This window comes from Pelobates fuscus, chromosome 4 (genome assembly GCF_036172605.1).
Source record: "Pelobates fuscus isolate aPelFus1 chromosome 4, aPelFus1.pri, whole genome shotgun sequence".
Taxonomy (NCBI): domain Eukaryota; kingdom Metazoa; phylum Chordata; class Amphibia; order Anura; family Pelobatidae; genus Pelobates; species Pelobates fuscus.
In genome coordinates, this window is record NC_086320.1 from 332,540,899 (window position 1) to 332,564,703 (window position 23,805).

The 23,805-nt window shown below is 42.1% G+C and overlaps 1 protein-coding gene across 1 annotated transcript in view; it reads left to right on the top strand.

Annotated features, from left to right (window-relative positions):
- VWDE (von Willebrand factor D and EGF domains) overlaps window positions 1–22,122 on the top strand; it is a 103,580-nt gene extending 81,458 nt beyond the window's left edge. Inside the window, exons 25-31 of the mRNA XM_063452412.1 lie at window positions 2,111–2,206; window positions 4,474–4,569; window positions 4,852–4,947; window positions 16,520–16,615; window positions 17,862–17,957; window positions 18,067–18,170; window positions 21,727–22,122. Of these exons, the coding sequence (XP_063308482.1) occupies window positions 2,111–2,206; window positions 4,474–4,569; window positions 4,852–4,947; window positions 16,520–16,615; window positions 17,862–17,957; window positions 18,067–18,170; window positions 21,727–21,741 (599 nt within the window). The 3' untranslated portion in view covers window positions 21,742–22,122. The remainder of the gene's footprint in view (window positions 1–2,110; window positions 2,207–4,473; window positions 4,570–4,851; window positions 4,948–16,519; window positions 16,616–17,861; window positions 17,958–18,066; window positions 18,171–21,726) is intronic.
- The last annotated feature ends 1,683 nt before the right edge of the window (window positions 22,123–23,805 follow it).

Below are 23,805 nucleotides of genomic sequence, written 5' to 3' on the forward strand. Positions count from 1 at the left end.
AAGCATGCCTTTTATTTGATTTATTTTTTAATAATTGTGTAATATAGAAAATATAAAGATATATAACAACAAATCATTAGATTGCAGTAAAAATGAAACAATATTTGATCGTTTACAGATATTTACAGTGCTTGGAAACATAAGGAAAGGATTGAAACATGGAATGTACTTGTCGGTGCCTTCTTCCACTAATCTAAGTGCCACCTGTCTTTATTACTGCTATTAATATAGGACATGGTTTAGCACTTTAAGGGCAAAGGCTATTATCCAACTTCTGAAACTAAACAAAAACTAGAACGTCAAAAAAGGAAGGTGTAGTGCTACATACAATAATCAAATGAGTCCACACTCTTAGAAGTGTTCACTTCCCAACTGGTCACAGGGTGGATGATATTATTTAAAGTGTTCTGAAAAAGAAATTAAATCTTCATAGTGTAACTCTGTGATTCAATATATAAATGTGAAATTTGTGTATAGAACCACTCACATATTGTTGAGCTTATAGCCAAGCTCAGGAGTACACGCTTTCAGGTCCGTAAAGGCAACCTTTTCCCCTTCTTCAATCTTTTCTCACGATGTAGCTAGAGCTCAAGCAAAAAGTATATAGTACAGTATAGTCTGTTACCAATATTCCATAAAAAAGAAGTATAGGTATTATACTCACAAATAAGGAGCCACTTATTAGGCTCAATTTCAGCACGATGTGTAGTTAAGGACTACACTCCTCTAGAGCAGGAACCAATAGCCCAAATGACTTCAAAAAATATTTATTAAGTATAAGATCTAAAATTGTAATGGCCAATTACAATATATAAGAACAAATATACTACAAAAACAATATAATGACTATATATACAATACAATGGGCATAAAGGTGATAATATTTGTAATATTGCAATCCCCAGTTACAAAACTAGAACGTGTTTGTTCCATCATAAAGAAAGGGTTTATCCTTAAGTGCTCCCACATATACTATTTGTCGCTTTCTTTTAAGGTCATAAATGTTTTGTTTAATAATGGTAGTATACTCACATTTATGCGAGGTATAGCCAGCTCTAGCGTAATAGGCGTACAGTGGTATAATCCCCTCTTATAGGATATGCAGCAAGTGTCCACCTCAGGAACATTATCTAAAACTCAGGAAAGGGATAGAAAGACAACGAATAGTGCTCTGAATATAAAAATTTAAATAGATAAAATAAATAAAAATGTACTTTCAAGGACAGAGCAGGCTAACTGCTCTATGGTGTCATCATTGGTGGTATCATCCCCACCTAGGATTGCTTGGAGTGCAGGAAACGTAAAATGCCAGGATGCAAAATAAGTGTAAAAGAAAATAGATAATTTGCACAGGCTAGTGACCAAAAAACCTTTAATTGATGCACAATATTATATCCAAATGCGTTTCGCCTAGGGCTTCTTCAAGTGTACTAAACTAATGGCAATATAGAATCTTTTTTTTTTTTTTTTCACTACCCTGTGCCAATTATCTCTTTTCTTTTACACTGATTTTACATCCTGCATTTCACTTATCCTGTACTCCAAGCAACCATAGGTGGGGATCATACCACCAATGCTGATACCATAGAGCAGTTAGCCTGCTCTATCCTTGTAAGTACATTTTTATTCATTGTATCTATTTATATTTTTATATTGAGAGCACTATTAGTTGTCTTTCTATCCCTTTCCTGAGTTTTGGATATCGCTCCTGAGGTGGACATTTGCTGCATATTCGATAAATGGGGATTATACCGCTGTACGCCTATTACGCTAGAGCTTTTTGGTGAGCAAACATTTTCAGCACACTTAATGCAGGAATTAAATCTGTGACCAGTGGCCTCTGGCAGAGAAATGTATTCCTCTACCAGCTTGTAATCATTCCTAGAGGATAAAGGAGGGTGAGTGAAGCTTTATGGTCTAAATGTCATGCAAAATACATGGAAGTAACTAATGGCAATGTAGAAAAACCAAGGGCAGTAGAATAGTTTTTTTTTTTATTGTCTAGGACATTATTATATACCAAGTGCACATGTGATGTAGCAGTGTACTTTATGCTGTGTTGTTATGGCAATTAGTTATTTATTTACTTTGTCTTCTATCCTTGGTACAGTGGTTTGTAACCGACATTGTGAAAATGGTGGAGAATGCGTTTCTCCAGATGTTTGCAAGTGCAAGCCTGGTTGGCAGGGGCCCACATGTAACACAGGTATTTAATGTTTTGTTTTTTTACCTGTTCAAGCTTACTGGATAATTCTACGAATGAGCAATTTATTTAAATAATATTTAATGGCTACTTCTGTGCAACTTCAAATAATTATTAGTATGATTGTACTGACTGCAGGAGACACAACAGACTCCTAAGTGACTTATCATGGTCATGGATAACTATTTCAGATGTATGGTGATCAGATTTCTTAGTTCTACTACTCCATTTTCAGCCTGAACTACAAATTACAAATGCATGATATGCCTATGAACATACAATAAATAGGAAGAATAAATGAAGCAACAGTGCGGGATCTGTGGCACCCATACATTGATCTCCATGCTCTCCCACTATACTATGATCTACCTTTGCCACACTAATCACAAAACTATGAGAAGTGGACTTTTAACAGTCAGAAATAACCACATTTGTTAAAGTATGGGGACCCCTACTGCCTTATTGTGGTACTACAAATTGTTATTTTGCATTCCGCTTGTAACGGAGTGGGATAGCTTGAGTAATTCCAGGGTGTTCTACTCTGAGTGTGAGATCAGACACAGATGGCTCTTGTCACCAAACTTTTTCTGAATACTATGGGGAAAGTGTACGGCAGACTTTGGCTCCCAGATTTTATGTGTGCATCCAATTGAGCCATTACACAAGAGATTTATTTAGCATTGATCATTTTAAAAATGTATCAAACATTATTCGACAAACTGAAACTGTAGATTTAATGAACAAAAAATACGTTACCAGCAAGTGAGATATCATAGTTAAAGGACCACTATAGTGCCAGGAAAACATACTTGTTTTCCTGGCACTATAGTGCCCTGAGGGTGCCCCCACCCTCAGGGACCCCCTCCCGCCGGGCTCTGGGGAGAGGAAAGGGGTTAAAACTTACCTTTCTCCAGCGCCGGGCGGGGAGCTCTTCTCCTCCGATCCTCCTCCTCTCCTCCCATTCGGCTGAATGCGCACGCGCGGCAAGAGCTGCGCGCGCATTCAGCCGGTCTCATAGGAAAGCATTATCAATGCTTTCCTATGGACGCTTGCGTGCTCTAACTGTGATTTTCACAGTGAGAATCACGCAAGCGCCTCTAGCGGCTGTCAATGAGACAGCCAAAACATAGCAGTTTCTCTGAAAAAAAAAATGGGTTTTATAAAAAAAATGGGTTAACCCTAGCAGGACCTGGCACCCAGACCACTTCATTAAGCTGAAGTGGTCTGGGTGCCTAGAGTGGTCCTTTAAGTAACTCTCAAGATTAATTTCCTGCCATAGATAACTCTTCCTGGTTAATAAGTTAAAGGACCCGTAAAGTCAACCAGCCCACTTCATATGTGGATGTATTGTGCGGAGCAGATTGGCCTGCTGCTACTCTTTATACACTCCAAAGTCCCCATTACTGATTACCTTTTGCAGGAACATTCTGTGGCATAAGTTACCAACCATTCTGTGGCATAAGTTACCAAAAGGCTTACTGGAAAATTTTCTGGTGAGCTCCTCTTGGGGTGCAGACCATAATCCATGGGCCCCTCACAGTAGCCAAATGGACTGGTACATGAGGGATACACTCTCTCTCTTGCCTGCTGCCCCAAGGCTGTAAATTGTGCAGCCTTGTGGGAAACTGTCTCATTTTTTTTACATGTGGTGGACCTCAACATTTATTTTATGAGCTCACATCTCACAGCATGGGAATATTAACCCTCAAACTGCAGCCTATGGGTTGAGATGATGGGGGAGGAGGTATATTGCAGTGACTGTCCTGTTTAATAAAGGTTTAGTGAATCACCTTTTAATATTCTAATGACCTCCTCTAAATTCAACTCATATTTGGGCCATTTCAGTATTTTATAAATGTCCACATGCCTCTATTTAAGGCCATAATTGAATTCATTTTGGTAAGCTTTTTAAATTATCACAATCTGTTTGAAAAACTTTTCAGATTATGTATCTACAGAAGTCACCAATAAATTCTATTTGGGATTTTTGCAGATTAAAAAAGTTTTTTCTAACAGATTGGGAGCATTAAAGAAATGGTTATCCAAAATAATTAAATTGAGGCTTTTTTTAGGATTTTTATATTTGGTGCCAGGCATCAAACAGTATATAATTTATTATATGAGCATTGGTGTTCTAACATATATTTTAGAGTGATTTTATACGATTAATTAATCTTCTTATTTAAACTGTGTTGAATTTCTCTACACTATATAATGTATTTGTATTTTTAAGATTCAGTATGGTGTTTAATGTGTTTTTTTTTTACTAGCTGTCTGTCACCCAGTGTGTCTCAATGGTGGTACTTGTATGAAGTCCAATACATGCCTTTGCCCAAATGGATTCTTTGGTGCACAGTGCCAAAATGGTAAGATTAATTTCTTTAATAAAGATTTTTTTTTTAAATGTTCTAATTGAGTTATTTGGGTCTAGTGCACACACTGTACAGAGCACATTGTTTGTATAAAGGGTGAAACAGATTTTAGCTCTATTAATTACTAACAAAAGGAAACTTGATTGGTTGCCGTTACGGTTAGGAGGGCAACCAACTTTTTCTGTAGTGGCAACCTATATTCTATTAGCCTTATCAACATCAGTTGCAACAAGTATTTTATCAGATTTATATATTTATGTTTTATTCATGTTTTAGCTGTTTGCAGTCCTCCTTGCAAGAATGGTGGTCAATGCATACGAAATAATGTATGTACCTGCCCAGAGGGCTACACCGGAAAAATATGCCAAAAAAGTAAGTGATTATTTATCTTTTTATAGTTTACTCTAAAACAAATAAAATATATTTTTCTCTGATTGTTTATTTTTTACACCTTCCCCTTTTTTAATGTTTATTACAGTTGTTTAGCAGCATTACACATTCCGCTATTGACTACATTAATGGCTGGGCTATATTTCCATCATTTTCTTTGAGTTATTGTGAAATGTAGTTTAACTTCTGACACTTCTAGCCTGATTGGGGTAGAAGAGAGTCCATTGGATGGAGGTGGCACATCAAAGCGGTGTGATTTTGCTGCCCTTGTCTGTGTCCTTCCGTTTGTGCTAAATCCCCTGGCAGACACCAGCTGCAAATAAGTCAGAGGCAAATAAGTCAGAGGCATAAAAAAGTGCCCATAATCTCAAAATACCTCTCCACTTTTGTTGATGGTACAGTGGAAGCATACCTGTTCTCTCGCTGCCCAGACCTATTTTATTATTATGCAGAGTCTGGTTTTAATCCATAAAGGGCATAAATCACCTAACATTCCTAAATTGTTTGGAATAACGTGCTTTAAAACATCAGGTATAATGTTGTATCGATCAGGTAGTGTAAGGGTTACGCCCGCTTCACAGTGACAGACCAAACTCCCCGTTTAACGCACCGCAAACAACCGCAAACAGTCCATTTGCACAACTGCAAACTCCCCATTTGCAGAAGGTTGGATACCAAGCTAGCCATGTCCCGTTCCTTGTCCTCACTGATGTCATTGAAGGTCTCTCTTCCTCCACCCAGCCACGTACAACACCAAGGGTCCACGAAAGGTGACAAGGTGCCGCCTGCTGTGTTTGGTCTTTCACCTCCTCAAAGCCACCTTCCTCCTCTGACCAGTGGCGTCGCTAGGGGGGAGGGGCAGAGGGGGCCATGCCCCCCCTACATCATGCTGTGCCCCCCCCTTGTGCCCCCCCAAATGCCAGCAACTTGCTGGCCATGTCCTTACATTCTATTCCCTCGGGCTGTAACAGTGTGTGACAGCCGAGGGAATGCAAGGCAGAGCAGCTGGAACTGTGCTGGGTGTTTTCAGCACCCAGCAGCTTCCCCGGCACAGGCCCCGCCCCATAAATAAAGCCCCGCCTCCCGCACATAAGCCCCGCCCCCGCGGTTAAGCAGCAGCCCATGCTGCTGCTGGAAAGGATAGAAGATGGCTGCCTGACTCCCAGCATCAGGCTCCAGTGACAGGTAGGCTTAATGTGCTTGTGTGTGTTTGTTTGTCTGTCTGTCTGTCTGTCTGCTAGTGAGGAAGCTTGTGTGTGTGTGTGTGTGTGTATGGACTCTGTATGTGTGTATGGACTCAGCAGTCTGTATGTGTGTATGGACTCGGCAGTCTGTGTGTGTGTATGAACTCGGCAGTCTGTATGTGTGTATGGACTCGGCAGTCTGTATGTGTGTATGGACTCGGCAGTCTGTGTGTGTGTATGGACTCGGCAGTCTGTGTGTGTATGGACTCGGCAGTCTGTATGTGTGTATGGACTCGGCAGTGTGTATGGACTCAGCAGTCTGTGTGTGTATGGACTCAGCAGTCTGTGTGTGTATGGACTCAGCAGTCTGTGTGTGTATGGACTCAGCAGTCTGTGTGTGTCTGGACTCGGCAGTCTGTGTGTGTGTATGGACTCGGCAGTCTGTATGTGTGTATGGACTCGGCAGTCTGTGTGTGTGTATGGACTCGGCAGTCTGTGTGTGTGTATGGACTCGGCAGTGTGTATGGACTCAGCAGTCTGTGTGTGTATGGACTCAGCAGTCTGTGTGTGTATGGACTCAGCAGTCTGTGTGTGTATGGACTCAGCAGTCTGTGTGTGTATGGACTCAGCAGTCTGTGTGTGTATGGACTCGGCAGTCTGTATGTGTGTATGGACTCGGCAGTCTGTATGTGTGTATGGACTCGGCAGTCTGTGTGTGTATGGACTCTGCAGTCTGTATGTGTGTATGGACTCGGCAGTGTGTATGGACTCAGCAGTCTGTGTGTGTATGGACTCAGCAGTCTGTGTGTGTCTGGACTCGGCAGTCTGTATGTGTGTATGGACTCAGCAGTCTGTATGTGTGTATGGACTCGGCAGTCTGTATGTGTGTATGGACTCGGCAGTCTGTATGTGTGTATGGACTCGGCAGTCTGTATGTGTGTATGGACTCGGCAGTCTGTATGTGTGTATGGACTCGGCAGTCTGTATGTGTGTATGGACTCGGCAGTCTGTATGTGTGTATGGACTCAGCAGTCTGTATGTGTGTATGGACTCAGCAGTCTGTATGTGTGTATGGACTCGGCAGTCTGTGTGTATACGGACTCGGCAGTCTGTGTGTGTGTTTGGACTCGACAGTCTGTGTGTGTGTTTGGACTCGGCAGTCTGTGTGTGTGTTTGGATTCAGCAGTCTGTGTGTGTGTATGGACTCAGCAGTCTGTGTGTGTGTATGGACTCAGCAGTGTGTATGGACTCAGCAGTGTGTATGGACTCAGCAGTCTGTGTGTGTATGGACTCAGCAGACTGTATGTGTGTATGAACTCAGCAGTCTGTATGTGTGTATGGACTCAGCAGTCTGTATGTGTGTATGGACTCAGCAGTGTGTATGGACTCAGCAGTCTGTATGTGTGTATGGACTCAGCAGTGTGTATGGACTCAGCAGTCTGTATGTGTGTATGGACTCAGCAGTGTGTATGGACTCAGCAGTGTGTATGTGTGTATGGACTCGACAGTCTGTGTGTGTGTATGGACTCGACAGTCTGTGTGTGTGTATGGACTCAGCAGTGTGTGTATATGGACTCAGCAGTGTGTGTGTGTATGGACTCAGCAGACTGTGTGTATGGACTCAGCAGTCTGTATGTGTGTATGGACTCAGCAGTGTGTATGGACTCAGCAGTCTGTATGTGTGTATGGACTTGGCAGTCTGTATGTGTGTATGGATTCGGCAGTCTGTATGTGTGTATGGATTCAGCAGTCTGTATGTGTGTATGGACTAGGCAGTCTGTATGTGTGTATGGACTAGGCAGTTTGTATGTGTGTAGGGACTCTGCAGTCTGTGTGTGTATGGACTCGGCAATCTGTATGTGTGTATGGACTCAGCAGACTGTATGTGTGTATGAACTCAGCAGTCTGTATGTGTGTATGAACTCAGAAGTCTGTATGTGTGTATGGACTCAGCAGTGTGTATGGATTCAGCAGTCTGTATGCGTGTATGGACTTGGCAGTCTGTATGTGTGTATGGACTCAGCAGTGTTTTTGGACTCGGCAGTGTGTATGGACTCAGCAGTGTGTATGGACTCAGAAGTCTGTGTGTATGGACTCAGCAGTCTGTGTGTGTATGGACTCAGCAGACTGTATGTGTGTATGAACTCAGCAGTGTGTATGGACTCAGCAGTCTGTGTGTGTGTATGGACTCGGCAGTCTGTGTGTGTATGGACTCGGCAGTCTGTATGTGTGTATGGACTCGGCAGTGTGTATGGACTCAGCAGTCTGTGTGTGTATGGACTCAGCAGTCTGTGTGTGTATGGACTCAGCAGTCTGTGTGTGTATGGACTCAGCAGTCTGTGTGTGTCTGGACTCGGCAGTCTGTGTGTGTGTATGGACTCGGCAGTCTGTATGTGTGTATGGACTCGGCAGTCTGTGTGTGTGTATGGACTCGGCAGTCTGTGTGTGTGTATGGACTCGGCAGTGTGTATGGACTCAGCAGTCTGTGTGTGTATGGACTCAGCAGTCTGTGTGTGTATGGACTCAGCAGTCTGTGTGTGTATGGACTCAGCAGTCTGTGTGTGTATGGACTCAGCAGTCTGTGTGTGTATGGACTCGGCAGTCTGTATGTGTGTATGGACTCGGCAGTCTGTATGTGTGTATGGACTCGGCAGTCTGTGTGTGTATGGACTCTGCAGTCTGTATGTGTGTATGGACTCGGCAGTGTGTATGGACTCAGCAGTCTGTGTGTGTATGGACTCAGCAGTCTGTGTGTGTCTGGACTCGGCAGTCTGTATGTGTGTATGGACTCAGCAGTCTGTATGTGTGTATGGACTCGGCAGTCTGTATGTGTGTATGGACTCGGCAGTCTGTATGTGTGTATGGACTCGGCAGTCTGTATGTGTGTATGGACTCGGCAGTCTGTATGTGTGTATGGACTCGGCAGTCTGTATGTGTGTATGGACTCGGCAGTCTGTATGTGTGTATGGACTCAGCAGTCTGTATGTGTGTATGGACTCAGCAGTCTGTATGTGTGTATGGACTCGGCAGTCTGTGTGTATATGGACTCGGCAGTCTGTGTGTGTGTTTGGACTCGACAGTCTGTGTGTGTGTTTGGACTCGGCAGTCTGTGTGTGTGTTTGGATTCAGCAGTCTGTGTGTGTGTATGGACTCAGCAGTCTGTGTGTGTGTATGGACTCAGCAGTGTGTATGGACTCAGCAGTGTGTATGGACTCAGCAGTCTGTGTGTGTATGGACTCAGCAGACTGTATGTGTGTATGAACTCAGCAGTCTGTATGTGTGTATGGACTCAGCAGTCTGTATGTGTGTATGGACTCAGCAGTGTGTATGGACTCAGCAGTCTGTATGTGTGTATGGACTCAGCAGTGTGTATGGACTCAGCAGTGTGTATGTGTGTATGGACTCGACAGTCTGTGTGTGTGTATGGACTCGACAGTCTGTGTGTGTGTATGGACTCAGCAGTGTGTGTATATGGACTCAGCAGTGTGTGTGTGTATGGACTCAGCAGACTGTGTGTATGGACTCAGCAGTCTGTATGTGTGTATGGACTCAGCAGTGTGTATGGCTCAGCAGTCTGTATGTGTGTATGGACTTGGCAGTCTGTATGTGTGTATGGATTCGGCAGTCTGTATGTGTGTATGGATTCAGCAGTCTGTATGTGTGTATGGACTAGGCAGTCTGTATGTGTGTATGGACTAGGCAGTCTGTATGTGTGTAGGGACTCTGCAGTCTGTGTGTGTATGGACTCGGCAATCTGTATGTGTGTATGGACTCAGCAGACTGTATGTGTGTATGAACTCAGCAGTCTGTATGTGTGTATGAACTCAGAAGTCTGTATGTGTGTATGGACTCAGCAGTGTGTATGGATTCAGCAGTCTGTATGCGTGTATGGACTTGGCAGTCTGTATGTGTGTATGGACTCAGCAGTGTTTTTGGACTCGGCAGTGTGTATGGACTCAGCAGTGTGTATGGACTCAGAAGTCTGTGTGTATGGACTCAGCAGTCTGTGTGTGTATGGACTCAGCAGACTGTATGTGTGTATGAACTCAGCAGTGTGTATGGACTCAGCAGTGTGTATGTGTGTATGGACTCGACAGTCTGTGTGTGTGTATGGACTCGACAGTCTGTGTGTGTGTATGGACTCAGCAGTGTGTATGGACTCAGCAGTCTGTGTGGGTGTGTATGGACTCGACAGTCTGTGTGGGTGTGTATGGACTCGGCAGTCTGTGTGTGTGTATGGACTCAGCAGTCTGTATGTGTGTATGGACTCGGCAGTCTGTATGTGTGTATGGACTCAGCAGTCTGTATGTGTGTATGGACTCAGCAGTCTGTGTGTGTTTATGGACTTGGCAGTCTGTGTGTGAGTATGGTCAGCAGTCTGTCTCTCTGTGTGTTTAAGGACTCAGCAGTCTGTGTGTGTGTGTGTGTATGGACTGTATCAAGGGAAATGTGTTTGGTTTTTAATAATCCTTGGTGGAAAATAATGAATTCTCCACCAGGGATTATTAAAAAAAAAAACACAACAACAACACATTGTGTCGGGGGTGGGGCTTAACATGCGGTGGGGGCGGGGTCAAACTGCAGTGAGGGCGGGGTTAAATGTGCCCCCCTACTTTTGTCCCTGGCCCACCATGTGCCCCCACTAAAAATGAATCCTAGAGACGCCACTGCCTCTGACTCCTCTTCTTCAGACTCCTCTCTCTGCGTTGCCTCTCTCTGCATTATTATAAGGTGTGTTAAGTAGTACTATTCCTATCAGTTTAATCCCTGTTATGTCCCCTATCAGGGGACGTGTATATAAGGCATCGATTTTATGAACCGGTAGATGGAAAAAGATGCTTGGTCGGTCCTCCTACTTCAAATTTGGGGCACTGCGCGTGCAATCTAATGTGGCACCAGATAGGAGTGGTGTGTTAAGTAGTACTATTCTTATCAGTTTAATCCCTGTTACGTCCCCTATCAGGGGATGTGTATATAAGGCATTAATTTTAGGAACCGGGAGATGGAAAAAGATGCTTGGTCGGTCCTCCTACTTCAAATGTGGGCACTGCGCGTGCAATCTAATGTGCCACCAGATAGGAGTGGTGTGTTAAGTAGTACTATTCTTATCAGTTTAATCCCTGTTACGTCCCCTATCAGGGGATGTGTATATAAGGCATTAATTTTAGGAACCGGGAGATGGAAAAAGATGCTTGGTCGGTCCTCCTACTTCAAATTTGGGGCACTGCGCGTGCAATCTAATGTGCCACCAGATAGGAGTGGTGTGTTAAGTAGTACTATTGTTATCAGTTTATTCCCTGTTACGTCCCCTATCAGGGGACGTGTATATAAGGCATCGATTTTACGAACCGGGAGATGGAAAAAGATGCTTGGTCGGTCCTCCTACTTCAAATTTGGGGCACTGCGCGTGCAATCTAATGTGCCACCAGATAGGAGTGGTGTATTAAGTAGTACTATTCTTATCAGTTTAATCCCTGTTACGTCCCCTATCAGGGGACGTGTATATAAGGCATCGATTTTAGGAACCGGGAGATGGAAGAAGATGCTTGGTCGGTCCTCCTACTTCAAATTTGGGGCAATGCGTGTGCCATGTAATGTGCCACCAGATAGGAGTGGTGTGTTAAGTAGTACTATTCCTATCAGTTTAATCCCTGTTACGTCCCCTATCAGGGGACGTGTATATAAGGCATCGATTTTAGGAACCGGGAGATGGAAAAACATGCTTGGTCGGTCCTCCTACTTCAAATTTGGGGCACTGCGCGAGCAATCTAATGTGCCACCAGATAGGAGTGGTGTGTTAAGTAGTACTATTCTTATCAGTTTAATCCCAATGTCACAACTACTAGTGTGGTCCAGCACGCAGAAACTATGTACACATATACATAGGCAAGAAAAGGAAAATAAAAGGACAGAGCGTAAACCGGACCTTAGAATGGCCGGACTAATACGCTAGAGACAGAGAATGGTCAAAGGGAAAGCCGAGGTCAAGGAAGCCAGAAAATACACAATACCGTTTACACAAGCCAAGTCAGGGAAACCAGAATTCAGAATAACCAGGGAAAAGCCAAGATCAGGATACCAGGAAATCAGATTCACAATGATAAAGCACTCTCAGGAAACCAGGAACAGGAAACCACGACAGGGCAAGGTACTGGGGTGAGCTAGGGATTTAAATATCACGCGGCGGGCCGGCAGCCGCGACACTCTATTACGTCCCCCTCATGAGGCCTTTTTTAGTCGAATGTATCGCCCACTGTCAGTCCCTTCAGGATCCATCCCTCATTCATCTTAATAAAGGTGAGGTAATCTAGACTTTTTTGACCTAGGCGACTTCTCTTCTCAGTGACAATACCTCCTGCTGCACTGAAGGTCCTTTCTAACAGGACACTTGAAGCGGGGCAGGCCAGAAGTTCTATCCCAAATTGGGATAGCTCAGGCCACAGGTCAAGCCTGCACACCCAGTAGTCAAGGGGTTCATCTCTCCTCAGAGTGTCGATATCTGCAGTTAAGGCGAGGTAGTCTGCCACCTGTCGGTCGAGTCATTCTCTGAAGGTGGACCCCGAAGGGCTGTGGCGATGCGTAGGACTTAAAAACCTCTGCATGTCCTCCATCAACAACACATCTGTAAAGCGTCCTGTCCTTGCCGGCGTGGTCGTGGGAGGAGGAGGATTACTTTTACCTCTTCCCCTTTTAGATTCCCGTTGACATCACCCTTATACGCTGTGTAAAGCATACTTTTTAATTTATTTTGGAACTGCTGCATCCTTTCCGACTTGCCGTAATTCGGTAACATTTCAGGCACTTTCTGCTTATACCGGGGGTCTAGTAGCGTGGACACCCAGTACAGGTCGTTCTCCTTCAGCCTTTTTATACGAGGGTCCCTCAACAGGCACGAGAGCATGAAAGACCCCATTTGCACAAGGTTGGATGCCGAGCTACTCATGTCCTGTTCCTCGTCCTCAGTGATCTCTCTGAAGGTATGTTCTTCCCCCCAGCCACGTACAACACCACGGGTACCAGATAGGTGACAACGAGCACCCTGGGATGCCTGTTGTGGTTGGTCTTCCTCCTCCTCCTCAAAGCCACATTCCTCCTCTGACTCCTCTTCCTAACAATCCTCTTCCAGCGTTGCCGCAGGTCAAGCTAGCGATGCTGATAAGGCTGTTTCTGGTGGTGATGGTGACCACAACTCTTCCTCTTCATGCTCATCTACACCCTGATCCAGCACTCTACGCAGGGCACTCTCCAGGAAGAAAACAAATGGTATGATGTCGCTGATGGTGCCTTCGGTGCGACTGACTAGGTTTGTCACCTCCTCAAAAGGACGCATGAGCCTACAGGCATTGCGCATGAGCGTCCAGTAACGTGGCAAAAAAATTCCCAGCTCCGCAGAGGCTGTCCTAGCACCCCGGTCATACAAATACTCGTTAATGGCTTTTTCTTGTTGGAGCAGGCGGTCGAACATTAGGAGTGTTGAATTCCAACATGTCGGGCTGTCGCAAATCAAGCGCCTCACTGGCATGTTGTTTCGCTGCTGGATATCGGAAAAGTGCGCCATGGCAGTGTAGGAACGCCTGAAATGGCCACAAACCTTCCTGGCTTGCTTAAGGACATCCTGTAAGCCTGGGTACTGATGCACAAAGCGTTGTACGATCAGATTACACACATGTGCCATGCACGGCACATGTGTCAACTTGCCCAAATGCAATGCCGCCAACAAATTTCTTCCGTTGTCACAAACCACTTTGCCGATCTCCATTTGGTGCGGAGTCAGCCACTGATCCACCTGTGCGTTCAGGGCGGACAGGAGTGCTGGTCCGGTGTGACTCTCTGCTTTCAGGCAAGTCAACCCCAAGACGGCGTGACACTGCCGTATCCGGGATGTGGAACAATACCTGGGGAGCTGGGGGGGTGCCGTTGATGTGTAGCAAGACGCAGCAGCAGAAGAGGACTCAACCGAGGAGGTTATGGAAGAGGATGGAGTAGGAGGAGTAGAGGAGGTGGCAGCAGGCCACGTACCCTGAACTTGAAAAGTTCTGAGGACATAGTTGACTGGCTAACACAGGATACCCAATCTTCTACAGCTTCCGCTCGGAACCTTGACGCACCATCCTCCTCCAGCTTAGCTTCGGGCACCTCTCAAGTTACCACTCGCCTGCCTGCCGCTACCACCAACACTAGCACCACAGCCGCTTCACTTGATCTGTCAGAGGAGTTATTTACACATCAGTTGGAAGAAATGAGTGATGCGCAACCATTATTGCCAGAGGATGTAGATAACAGGGATATGTCTCAGTTAGGCAGCATTACACATGTACGGTGTGATGATGATGATGTTGTACCCGCTGCTGCTTCCTTTGCTGAGTTGTCAGAATGGAATCACAAGGGAATCAAGGGAATCACAGCACCACGACCACGATGGCCCCTGCGGGGTGGTCTGCCTCTGCCTGTCATTTTTTTTTCGATTAGTGGTACTATGCGTGCAAGCTACTGTGACAACAGATATGAGTGGCACTGGTGTGACACTGTGCCCTGGCAGGCCCTGAAATGCACACTCGTGAAGGAAACTGACTGCTATTATATTACAGTCAAAAACGTTTAGTTTTTTTTAAATGCAAGCTATTGGGACACCAGATATGAGTGAGTGGTGACACTGGGCAGGCCCTGAAATGCACACTCGTGAAGGAAACTGACTGCTATTATATTAGAGTCCAAAAAGTTTTTTTTTTTTAAATGCAAGCTATTGGGACACCAGTGAGTGAGTGGTGGCACTGGGCAGGCTCTGAAACGCACACTTGTGAAGGAAACTGACTGCTATTATATTACAGTCCAAAAAGTTTTTTTTTTTGTTAAATGCAAGCTATTGTGACACCAGATATGAGTGGTGGCACTGGGCAAGTGGGCACAGTATACGCTGTGAGCCTGACACACACGCTGGCAGACAACTAACTGCTATTCAATCTATTACAGTCAATTTTTTTTTTAATGTACACTACTGTTACACCAGATATGAGTTGCACTGGTGTGACACTGTGCCCTGGCAGGCCCTGAAACACACACGCGTGAAGGAAACTGACTGCTATTATATTACAGTCAAAAAAGTTTAGTTTTTTTTAAATGCAAGCTATTGTGACACCAGATATGAGTGAGTGGTGGCACTGGGCAGGCCCTGAAACGCACACTAGTGAATGAAACTGACTGCTATTATGTTACAGTCAAAAAAGTTTTGTTTTTTTTTAAATGCAAGCTATTGTGACAACACCAGTGAGTGAGTGGTGGCACTGGGCAGGCCCTGAAACGCACACTAGTGAAGGAAACTGACTGCTATTATATTACAGTCAAAAAAGTTTTTTTTTTTTTTTAATGCAAGCTATTGTGACACCAGTGAGTGAGTGGTGGCACTGGGCAAGTGGGCACAGTATATGCTGTGAGCCTGACACACAGGCTGGCAGGCAGGCAACTGCAATTACATTACACAAAAAAAAGCAGACTGACGTTCTAGCCCTAAAAAGGGCTTTTTGGGGTGCTCTCCTTACAGCAGAGATCAGATGAGTCCTTCAGGACTGTAGTGGACACTGAATACACTAGCCTAGCTATCAATTTCCCTATCAAATCAGCAGCAGCTACACTGTCCCTCCTCTCACTAAGAATGCAGCTTCACAATGAATGTAAAATGGATGCTGTCCAGGAGGTGGGAGGGTCTGGGGGGGAGGGTCTGCTGCTGATTGACTGGAATGTGTCTGCTGACTGTGAGGTACAGGGTCACAGTTTACTCAATGATGACGAATAGGGGGCAGACCGAACAGCGCATGTGTTCGCCATCCGTGGCGAACGCGAACAAGCGATGTTCGCCAGGAACTATTCGCCAGAGAACAGTTCGGGACATCACTATTCATATTTACTATTTCAATGGATGCTATATTACCCTACGAGAGTTCTCTTTTGTTTTCTCTTTCTATCCAGAGACTCATTACCTCCTATAAGGGTATATATTTATATATCCCATTTTGTACCACTTTTATACACATGGTGTACATGCTTTATATATAATCACTTTATTTACTGTGCACGTTAAGGATTTTAAGTGTTTGTTGTGGTTTTTATATTTGCTCTGATAACTTTATCCATTTTTTGTTTGTATTGATATGGTGAAATTGTAGTGATTAATTTCACAGTGAATATAGCTGCACTTTCTTCACTTTTTAGCACTGGTTTTGCACATTTTGTTTTTATTGCTTAGAAATGTTTAATGCAGAAGCAATACATTGGTTGTCAAATTACAAACCAAGTCAGAGAGCAGATCTAAAATTCCCATGAATTTAATTTAAATTTTTCACTCAAAGTATACTTTTTGTTTTTACATTCTGTAGGTGTTTGTGATCCAATGTGCATGAATGGAGGGAAATGCGTGGGACCCAACATTTGTTCTTGTCCATCAGGATGGAAAGGAAAACGATGCAATACACGTAAGGGGCATATCTTTGAACCATAGCCATGTGTTAAACAGGAATCAACAAGTCTTTGCTGTTTGGAAGTATTTAATATCTTGCTACGTGCGTGAATATTTGTGTATATTAATTACCTTAGAGGGAAAACTAACTGCATGATCTGCTACATATAGTGGACACATTCCATCCAACAATGGTAGAGTTTGCCTAAAAATAGGGGTAGGCAACCTTTGGCACTTCAGATGTTGTTGACTACATCTCCTCTTATGCTTTGCCATCATTTTGGCTGTAACAGAATGATGTAAGATGTCTACACCTGCCCTACAACTTATAGTGAAAATAACCTTGGAAAGTTGAAGAATACTTGGATATGATCACACTGATACCTTCATCGCCACAAATAAAATTATATATACATAGTGTCCATGTGGTAAAATGGTACTGAGATTAGTACATTTCTTACTGAAAATTCTCTATAAGTATCTAAGGACAAACAACATAATATAGCATATATATATATATATATATATATATATACAATGGAGGCATTGTGAGAATTAATCAGTAAACCCATTTCAAAAGCCACAACTGCCCGTAGTAGTTTTTCAGTATTAGAGAGTTGACTTACCCAAGGGTGATATTTCAGCACCAGAATTTGGTTATATACTAATATGCAGAGTATGATTAGAGTCACATTAAACACATTCATTTTACATTGATAGATCACACATGTATTTAGAAAGAAGGGATCATAATGAAAATGACATATCAACATTTTATTAAAATACACATATATCCATATACACTATAAATGATTATCAATGTTATAACTGGAGAGCAAGAGTTAATTTTTAGTGAATGTTTTAGAAGTTTAAATAAATGCCATTGAGACTATTTAATTATTATTATTTATTATTATTTTATTATTTTTATATAGCGCCAGCAAAATCCCGTAGCGCTGTACGAGACCTTGCCATTGGCCATTTTTAAACAAAATGGAAGCAAGCTTGTTCATCTTTCTGGAAGAGCACTGAAAGTAAAAAATACATGTATACACAATAAAATAGAGAATTTCCCTGCTATAGAGATATCCTTGAAAGTCATTGTATTGTAGACATACAAAAATAACATAATACGCACTGGTAACATAAGAAAACAAAAACAAATTCTAATAGCACAAAAATATATATTTTTTTGCGCTTCAGTGCTGATGACAATTTGGTGGTCTATTTTATTTATGTATGTATTTATTTCAATTCAACAGCAATATGTTTTCAGACGTGCAAGAACGGTGGTGAATGTATAGGTCCTGACACGTGTCATTGCCCTCCAGAGTGGGAGGGAAGTCAATGCCAAACACGTAAGTTAAATGCTTTGTCTCACTAGTTTTCCCAATCCTTGGTCTTTTTATTTACACTTATTAAAGAATAAGCTGTCCCTTTTAACTATTCAGATCTTGTTTCTTTCAGCTGTTTGCAATTTCAAATGTTTATATGGAGGGCGATGCACATCTCCTAATTTATGCTCCTGTCGTTCTGGATACAATGGGCTGACGTGTAGTCACAGAATAAAGGTAAAATTAGCAAATATGTTTTTAGTTATAAGCTAACGTAGTGCTATATCACCTTCTACATATTCTATTTTAATAAATATACTAATGCTAATATTTATAGTACATACTTATTAGTAGTACATACTTTAATCTACCTTCAATTAAAAAGGCTTGAGTTGTATCCTTCCTGGTAAAATAGTTTATGTATAAATACAAAATACATAATTTTTATACCTTTTTTTGTCCATCCCTCTCTCCCTCTTTAATTGCCTTGTGATGCATTCTACCGCATTATTGTAGTTGTACATGACATTATTAATTATAACTGTACTATCATTGTAGTTTTGATTGAGAAAGCTTGTAGAGAACATGCATGCATGAAAGAAGTTTAAATTATAAACAGTGTGAATGAAACTATACACAAGCTAGAAAAGCAATATAACTTCTATTACCTTACTCATATAGTTTAATTCATGGTTTTCATGAATAACGTCAATTAAAGCTGAACATGAGATATGCATAACGCCTTGATTTAATATTGTTAGATAAGGTTTACAAATGATTTCATATTGTTAGATATAGACTATACCTACAGACTGTAAGCTTGTTTGAGCAAGGTCCTCTTCTACCTATTGCTCCTGTAAGTTTACTTGTAACTGTCCTATTTATAGTCATAGGCGTGCGCACGGGGTGTGCCGGGTGTGCCTGGGCACACCCTAATCCCCATGGCACGCACTATGTATTGAGTCCTGCAGGAACAGCGTTCCTGCACTTTTATTTGAGCAGGAACGCTGTTCCTGCAGGCACTTAGTGCCCCCCAAATGCCCCCTTCCGGACCCATGTTCCCCCTGTCAAGGGGGGGGGGGGGCAAGAGGTGATCGACCCCCCCCCCGTCGGGTGCCTGTCTTCATCTCAGCCGCGGCGAGGGAGCTGTGTGTTCTGTCTGCTTCCTCTCGCCGCGCGCCGTTTGCTGATGCCGGAGCCGGAATATGACGTCATATTCCGGCTCCCAGCTACAGCAGACAGCCCGTGCGGTGAGAGGAAGCAGACAGCACACACCGCTCCCTCGCCGCGGCTGAGATGAAGACAGGCACCCGACCCACTGGACCCCAGGGACAAGTCCACGCCAGCACTCCAGGTAGGGAGGCTGGGTGGACATTTTTTTATTAAAAGAAAAATAATTTGTATGTGTGTGTCTGTAAGTGTGCCTGTGAATGTATGTGTTTGTGTCTGTAAGTGTGTCTGTCTGTCTGAGTGTGTGTGTGTCTGTGAATGTATGTGTGTGTGATTGTAAGTGTGTCTGTCTGAGTGTGTGTGTCTGTAAGTGTCTGTCTGTCTGAGTGTGTGTGTGTGTGTGTCTGTAAGTGTGTCTGTCTGTCTGAGTGTGTATGTGTCTGTGAATGTATGTGTGTGTGTCTGTAAGTGTGTCTGTCTGTCTGAGTGTGTATGTGTCTGTGAATGTATGTGTGTGTGTCTGTAAGTGTGTCTGTCTGTCTGAGTGTGTATGTGTCTGTGAATGTATGTGTGTGTGTCTGTAAGTGTGTCTGTCTGTCTGAGTGTGTGTGTCTGTGAGTGTATGTGTGTGTGTCTGTAAGTGTGTCTGCCTGTCTGAGTGTGTGTGTGTCTGTGAATGTGTGTGTGTCTGTATGTGTGTGTCTGTGAGTGTGTGGGAGTATGTGTGTGCACGCGTGTACATATATGTGTGTGTCTGTGTATGTGTGTCAGTGTATATATATATATATATATATATATATATATATACACACACACGTGTATATTATTTTTTGGGGGGTGGGAAAAGAGTTCCCACACTTTATTCCCCAGGACTTCTCCGGAGATCTCCGGATCTCCCCTGTCGGCTCACGCAGAGACGGCACTATCTGAGTGCGGGCTCTGCTCTTAGCCTCCATGGGCTGGCGGGGAGATCTACCTCACTAACCCACAGCAACATGGAGGGAGTCAGGAGAGGACCCGGGGAGCTCTAGACAGCAGCTCTGCCAGGTTCCTCTCACAAGATCTGAGCATTGCCACGGCAACACTCAGATCTTGCGAGAGTTAACTCTAGCTCCGCAGGCTAGAGTTCACTCTCCACTGGACCACAAGGGATGGCGCATGGCAGCAAGGATCCCCCCTCCCTACATAAGGTAGGGAGGGGGGATATTTACTAATCTGCCCCCACCTCCACAATCCCTCCAAACATACAGCCCACACACACACAGCACCTAGACACATACAGCACGCTCACACACACAGTACACTAACCGCACCCTCACAAACACACACAGCACCTTTACAAACACACAACACCCTCACACACAGCACACTAACAGCACCCTCAGAAACACACACACACACAAACAGCACCCTCACAAATACACGACACCCACACACATCACACAAACAGCACCCTCACACACACAGCACCCTCACACAGCACAGTAACAGGACCCTAACAAACACACAAACACCCTCACACACAGCACACTACCAGCACCCTCACACACAAACAGCACCCACACAAACACCCTCACCCACATAGCACACTACCAGCACCCTCACACACATCACAATAACAGCACCCTCACACACACACTAACAGCACCCTCACGCCACCCTCACACAGCACACTAGCAGCACACACACACACAGCCGTGTATGTGTATATGTATATATATATATATATATATATATATACACATGCGGCGTGTGTTTGTGCTTTAGGGTGCACACCCTAATGCAATAGGCTGCGCACGCCTATGTTTATAGTTAAATCCCCCCTCTTATAATATAGTGTGAAGTTCTACAGAATCTGTCGGCGCTATATAAATCCAATAATAATAATAGATAAACTTTTACAATTGTACAAATTTTTGATATAGCAATATGTTTTTTTATATATGATAGATTTTTTATATTATAATAAGTTGACAAAAATCACTTTAAAGATGTATTAAAAAAATATTAAATAATTCGAAAAGCTTATATATAATAGACATGTGCAATTAGTTTCGTTCTGAATGAACATTTGGACGAATTTCATGCAAATTGGAAATTTGGATGCTTACGAATGTCCAATGTGCCGAATTGCTGAAGTTCCGAACTGCTTTGGATTTCAGAAAAGTGGCAAAACAAGGGGTTAGGGGTTAGGTTTAGGGGTTAGGGTCCAAATTGCAGAAGTTCCTAATTGCCAAAGTGTTGAATTTTGGAAGTGCCAAACCGAATCGAATGCCATTGGTCCGAATTGCTGAAGCAGACAATTTTTTTTAATTACCAGGAGTTCCTACATTTTTTGCCCATGCAGATCCCTAATATATAATACTAAATTGAGGCAAAAGAAAGCTATGAGAGCACTACATGGTTTACAGAGAACTGTAAATGTTAGTATTGAATGTTTTGTTTTTTTAACAAATGTATTTAATTTTTTCACTTTGTAACGCATTATATATTTATATCACGAAACAAAAGATAGTTAGGTTGTATCTTGTATTGCCCCTCTAAAATAAAAATAACTATTAGGTACTGGAATTTTGCATAGTAATATTGTGTAATATTTTAATTTGTGTTTATTTTTTTACAGGGACTCCATGGGTAAAAATGAACGTATGGACTTTTCAATAATTTTGCTAAACAAATGCATAAAGAAAAATAACATCAAATTTACAAGCACGTTCTTTGAGCATTAGGAGTACTGGAGCAAAACAAAGTCAATATTGGCCAATTTTTTTTTCAGTAAAGAAAAAAGGCCAGTTCCGTAGGATTTATTCACACACAGGAAACTGTTCATTTATACGTGGATCACCTCTTCATTTACATAATACATCCAGGTTTTGATTTATTTTTAAAATCATTTCTGTCACATTGCTGTGTGACGAGGACTCAGGATTTTATTTTATTATTTATATAATTTTCCCCTAATTTTACCCAAGTTACATCATTAATTCCATCAGTGGCTTCTAATTTCCCAAGAACTATTTTAACAGGCTTATTAACGGATTCTAGTAAAAAAAAAAAAAAAAAAAAATTATATATATATATATATATATATATAATTAATATTAAATTCCATTTTACCAAAAATAAAAATAAATTGAATGATGCAAACCATGAAAGAAATAATGAAAATATCTGTCCCCATCCACTTGTTACAATAATTCTCTCCTACAGTTAGTGATATTCAATAATATAAATAAAATGAAGACAAACAAGAAAGAAGGTAGCAGGTAACACCTGTACCGCTATAACAGAGGGACAGCGTCCAGGTGTGTCCAGCTATCTAGAGTACCAAATCGAGACTCCAGGGGTCTCAAGGGTCTTAACCCCAATGTAGTCTATGCAATAATATAAATACGACTTGCAAACTATATTAAATGATAACAAAGATGTACATGAGCTTCTGGTAAACATTTCAATAACGGGGTAAACAATTTATCAATTAAACAAAGAATTAAAGACCCTCAATTACAGTAAATAAACTGCTGTTCTTCTATATTTTGGTTCGTACTAATTAACAGTTGAGATGACAAAAGTGCCAGTAGAAATAAATACATATTAACGAAAAAGAAAAATATCCAAAGTGTTATTATATTTTATAAAATATAGGTATCTATATTTTTTCTAGATATTCTATTTAAAACATACATTATTTTGGCAGATGCTTTGGATGCTGAGATAAAATTGTTTTATAAACTAGAAGAAAAAAAAAATACCTAACCCCCCCCCCCCCCCAAAACAAATAGCATGCCACATATGTATAGATTGGTACACATATTTCATGTGTAAAATGACATTGTTTTTCTCATTGAATTGTAGGATTATATGTAGCTCTTACTGGGGCTGTATTGATTAACAGTGCATTTACTATTGATACTAATTCTGTATATATGTAGGTTTTTTTTTCTTTAATTAATAATGTAGTAGGAAAGTAGATATATACGTGTCACTAAAAAGTGTTTCGATTGCTTTTCCTAATGCTGAGTGGGTCAGGCAGAATTCCCTGTCAAAATTAGTTTTACTTGGAAGATGATGCAGGATAATGTTCTCAATTATAGGAGCTACGTACAGGATTTCACGATTTCATAGAGATATTGGATATTCAAAATAAAGAAAGAGAAAGGAAAATGTAATAGTTGTATAGTCGTAAAAACAAATTTCAGGTGTTACAAGGTACTCATTATATATATACCACATACATTCCTTGAACTCTTGCTCACAAGTAGTCTTTGTAATAATACTGGGTGGTAGACTGTAGCCACAAATATGTAAAAACCAAAAAGGGATAGTCTGCACTCACGCACTTCTTTAAAACATAGCGTTTATTTCCTCATAACAATAACATTCACATTAGTTAAAGTACATAAAATGCTCAGAATGGTCAACATTTTAGTCCCCGATTGGGATTGTCCTCGGGATAAGTCCTGAGCAGGGACTGAGAAAAGTCCTGATCAGGGACGGAAACGTCAACCATTTTGAGTATCTTATACACTTATACATAACTAGTGTGAATTTTATTTTTACAATTAAAAACACACCTTTTTAATTTTAATTATATATATATATATATATATATATATATATATATATATATATACATAGCATAAAATAGGACCAAACAAGATAGGCAGAGTGCACTTCATTCCACAGAAAACCTTATTTAAAT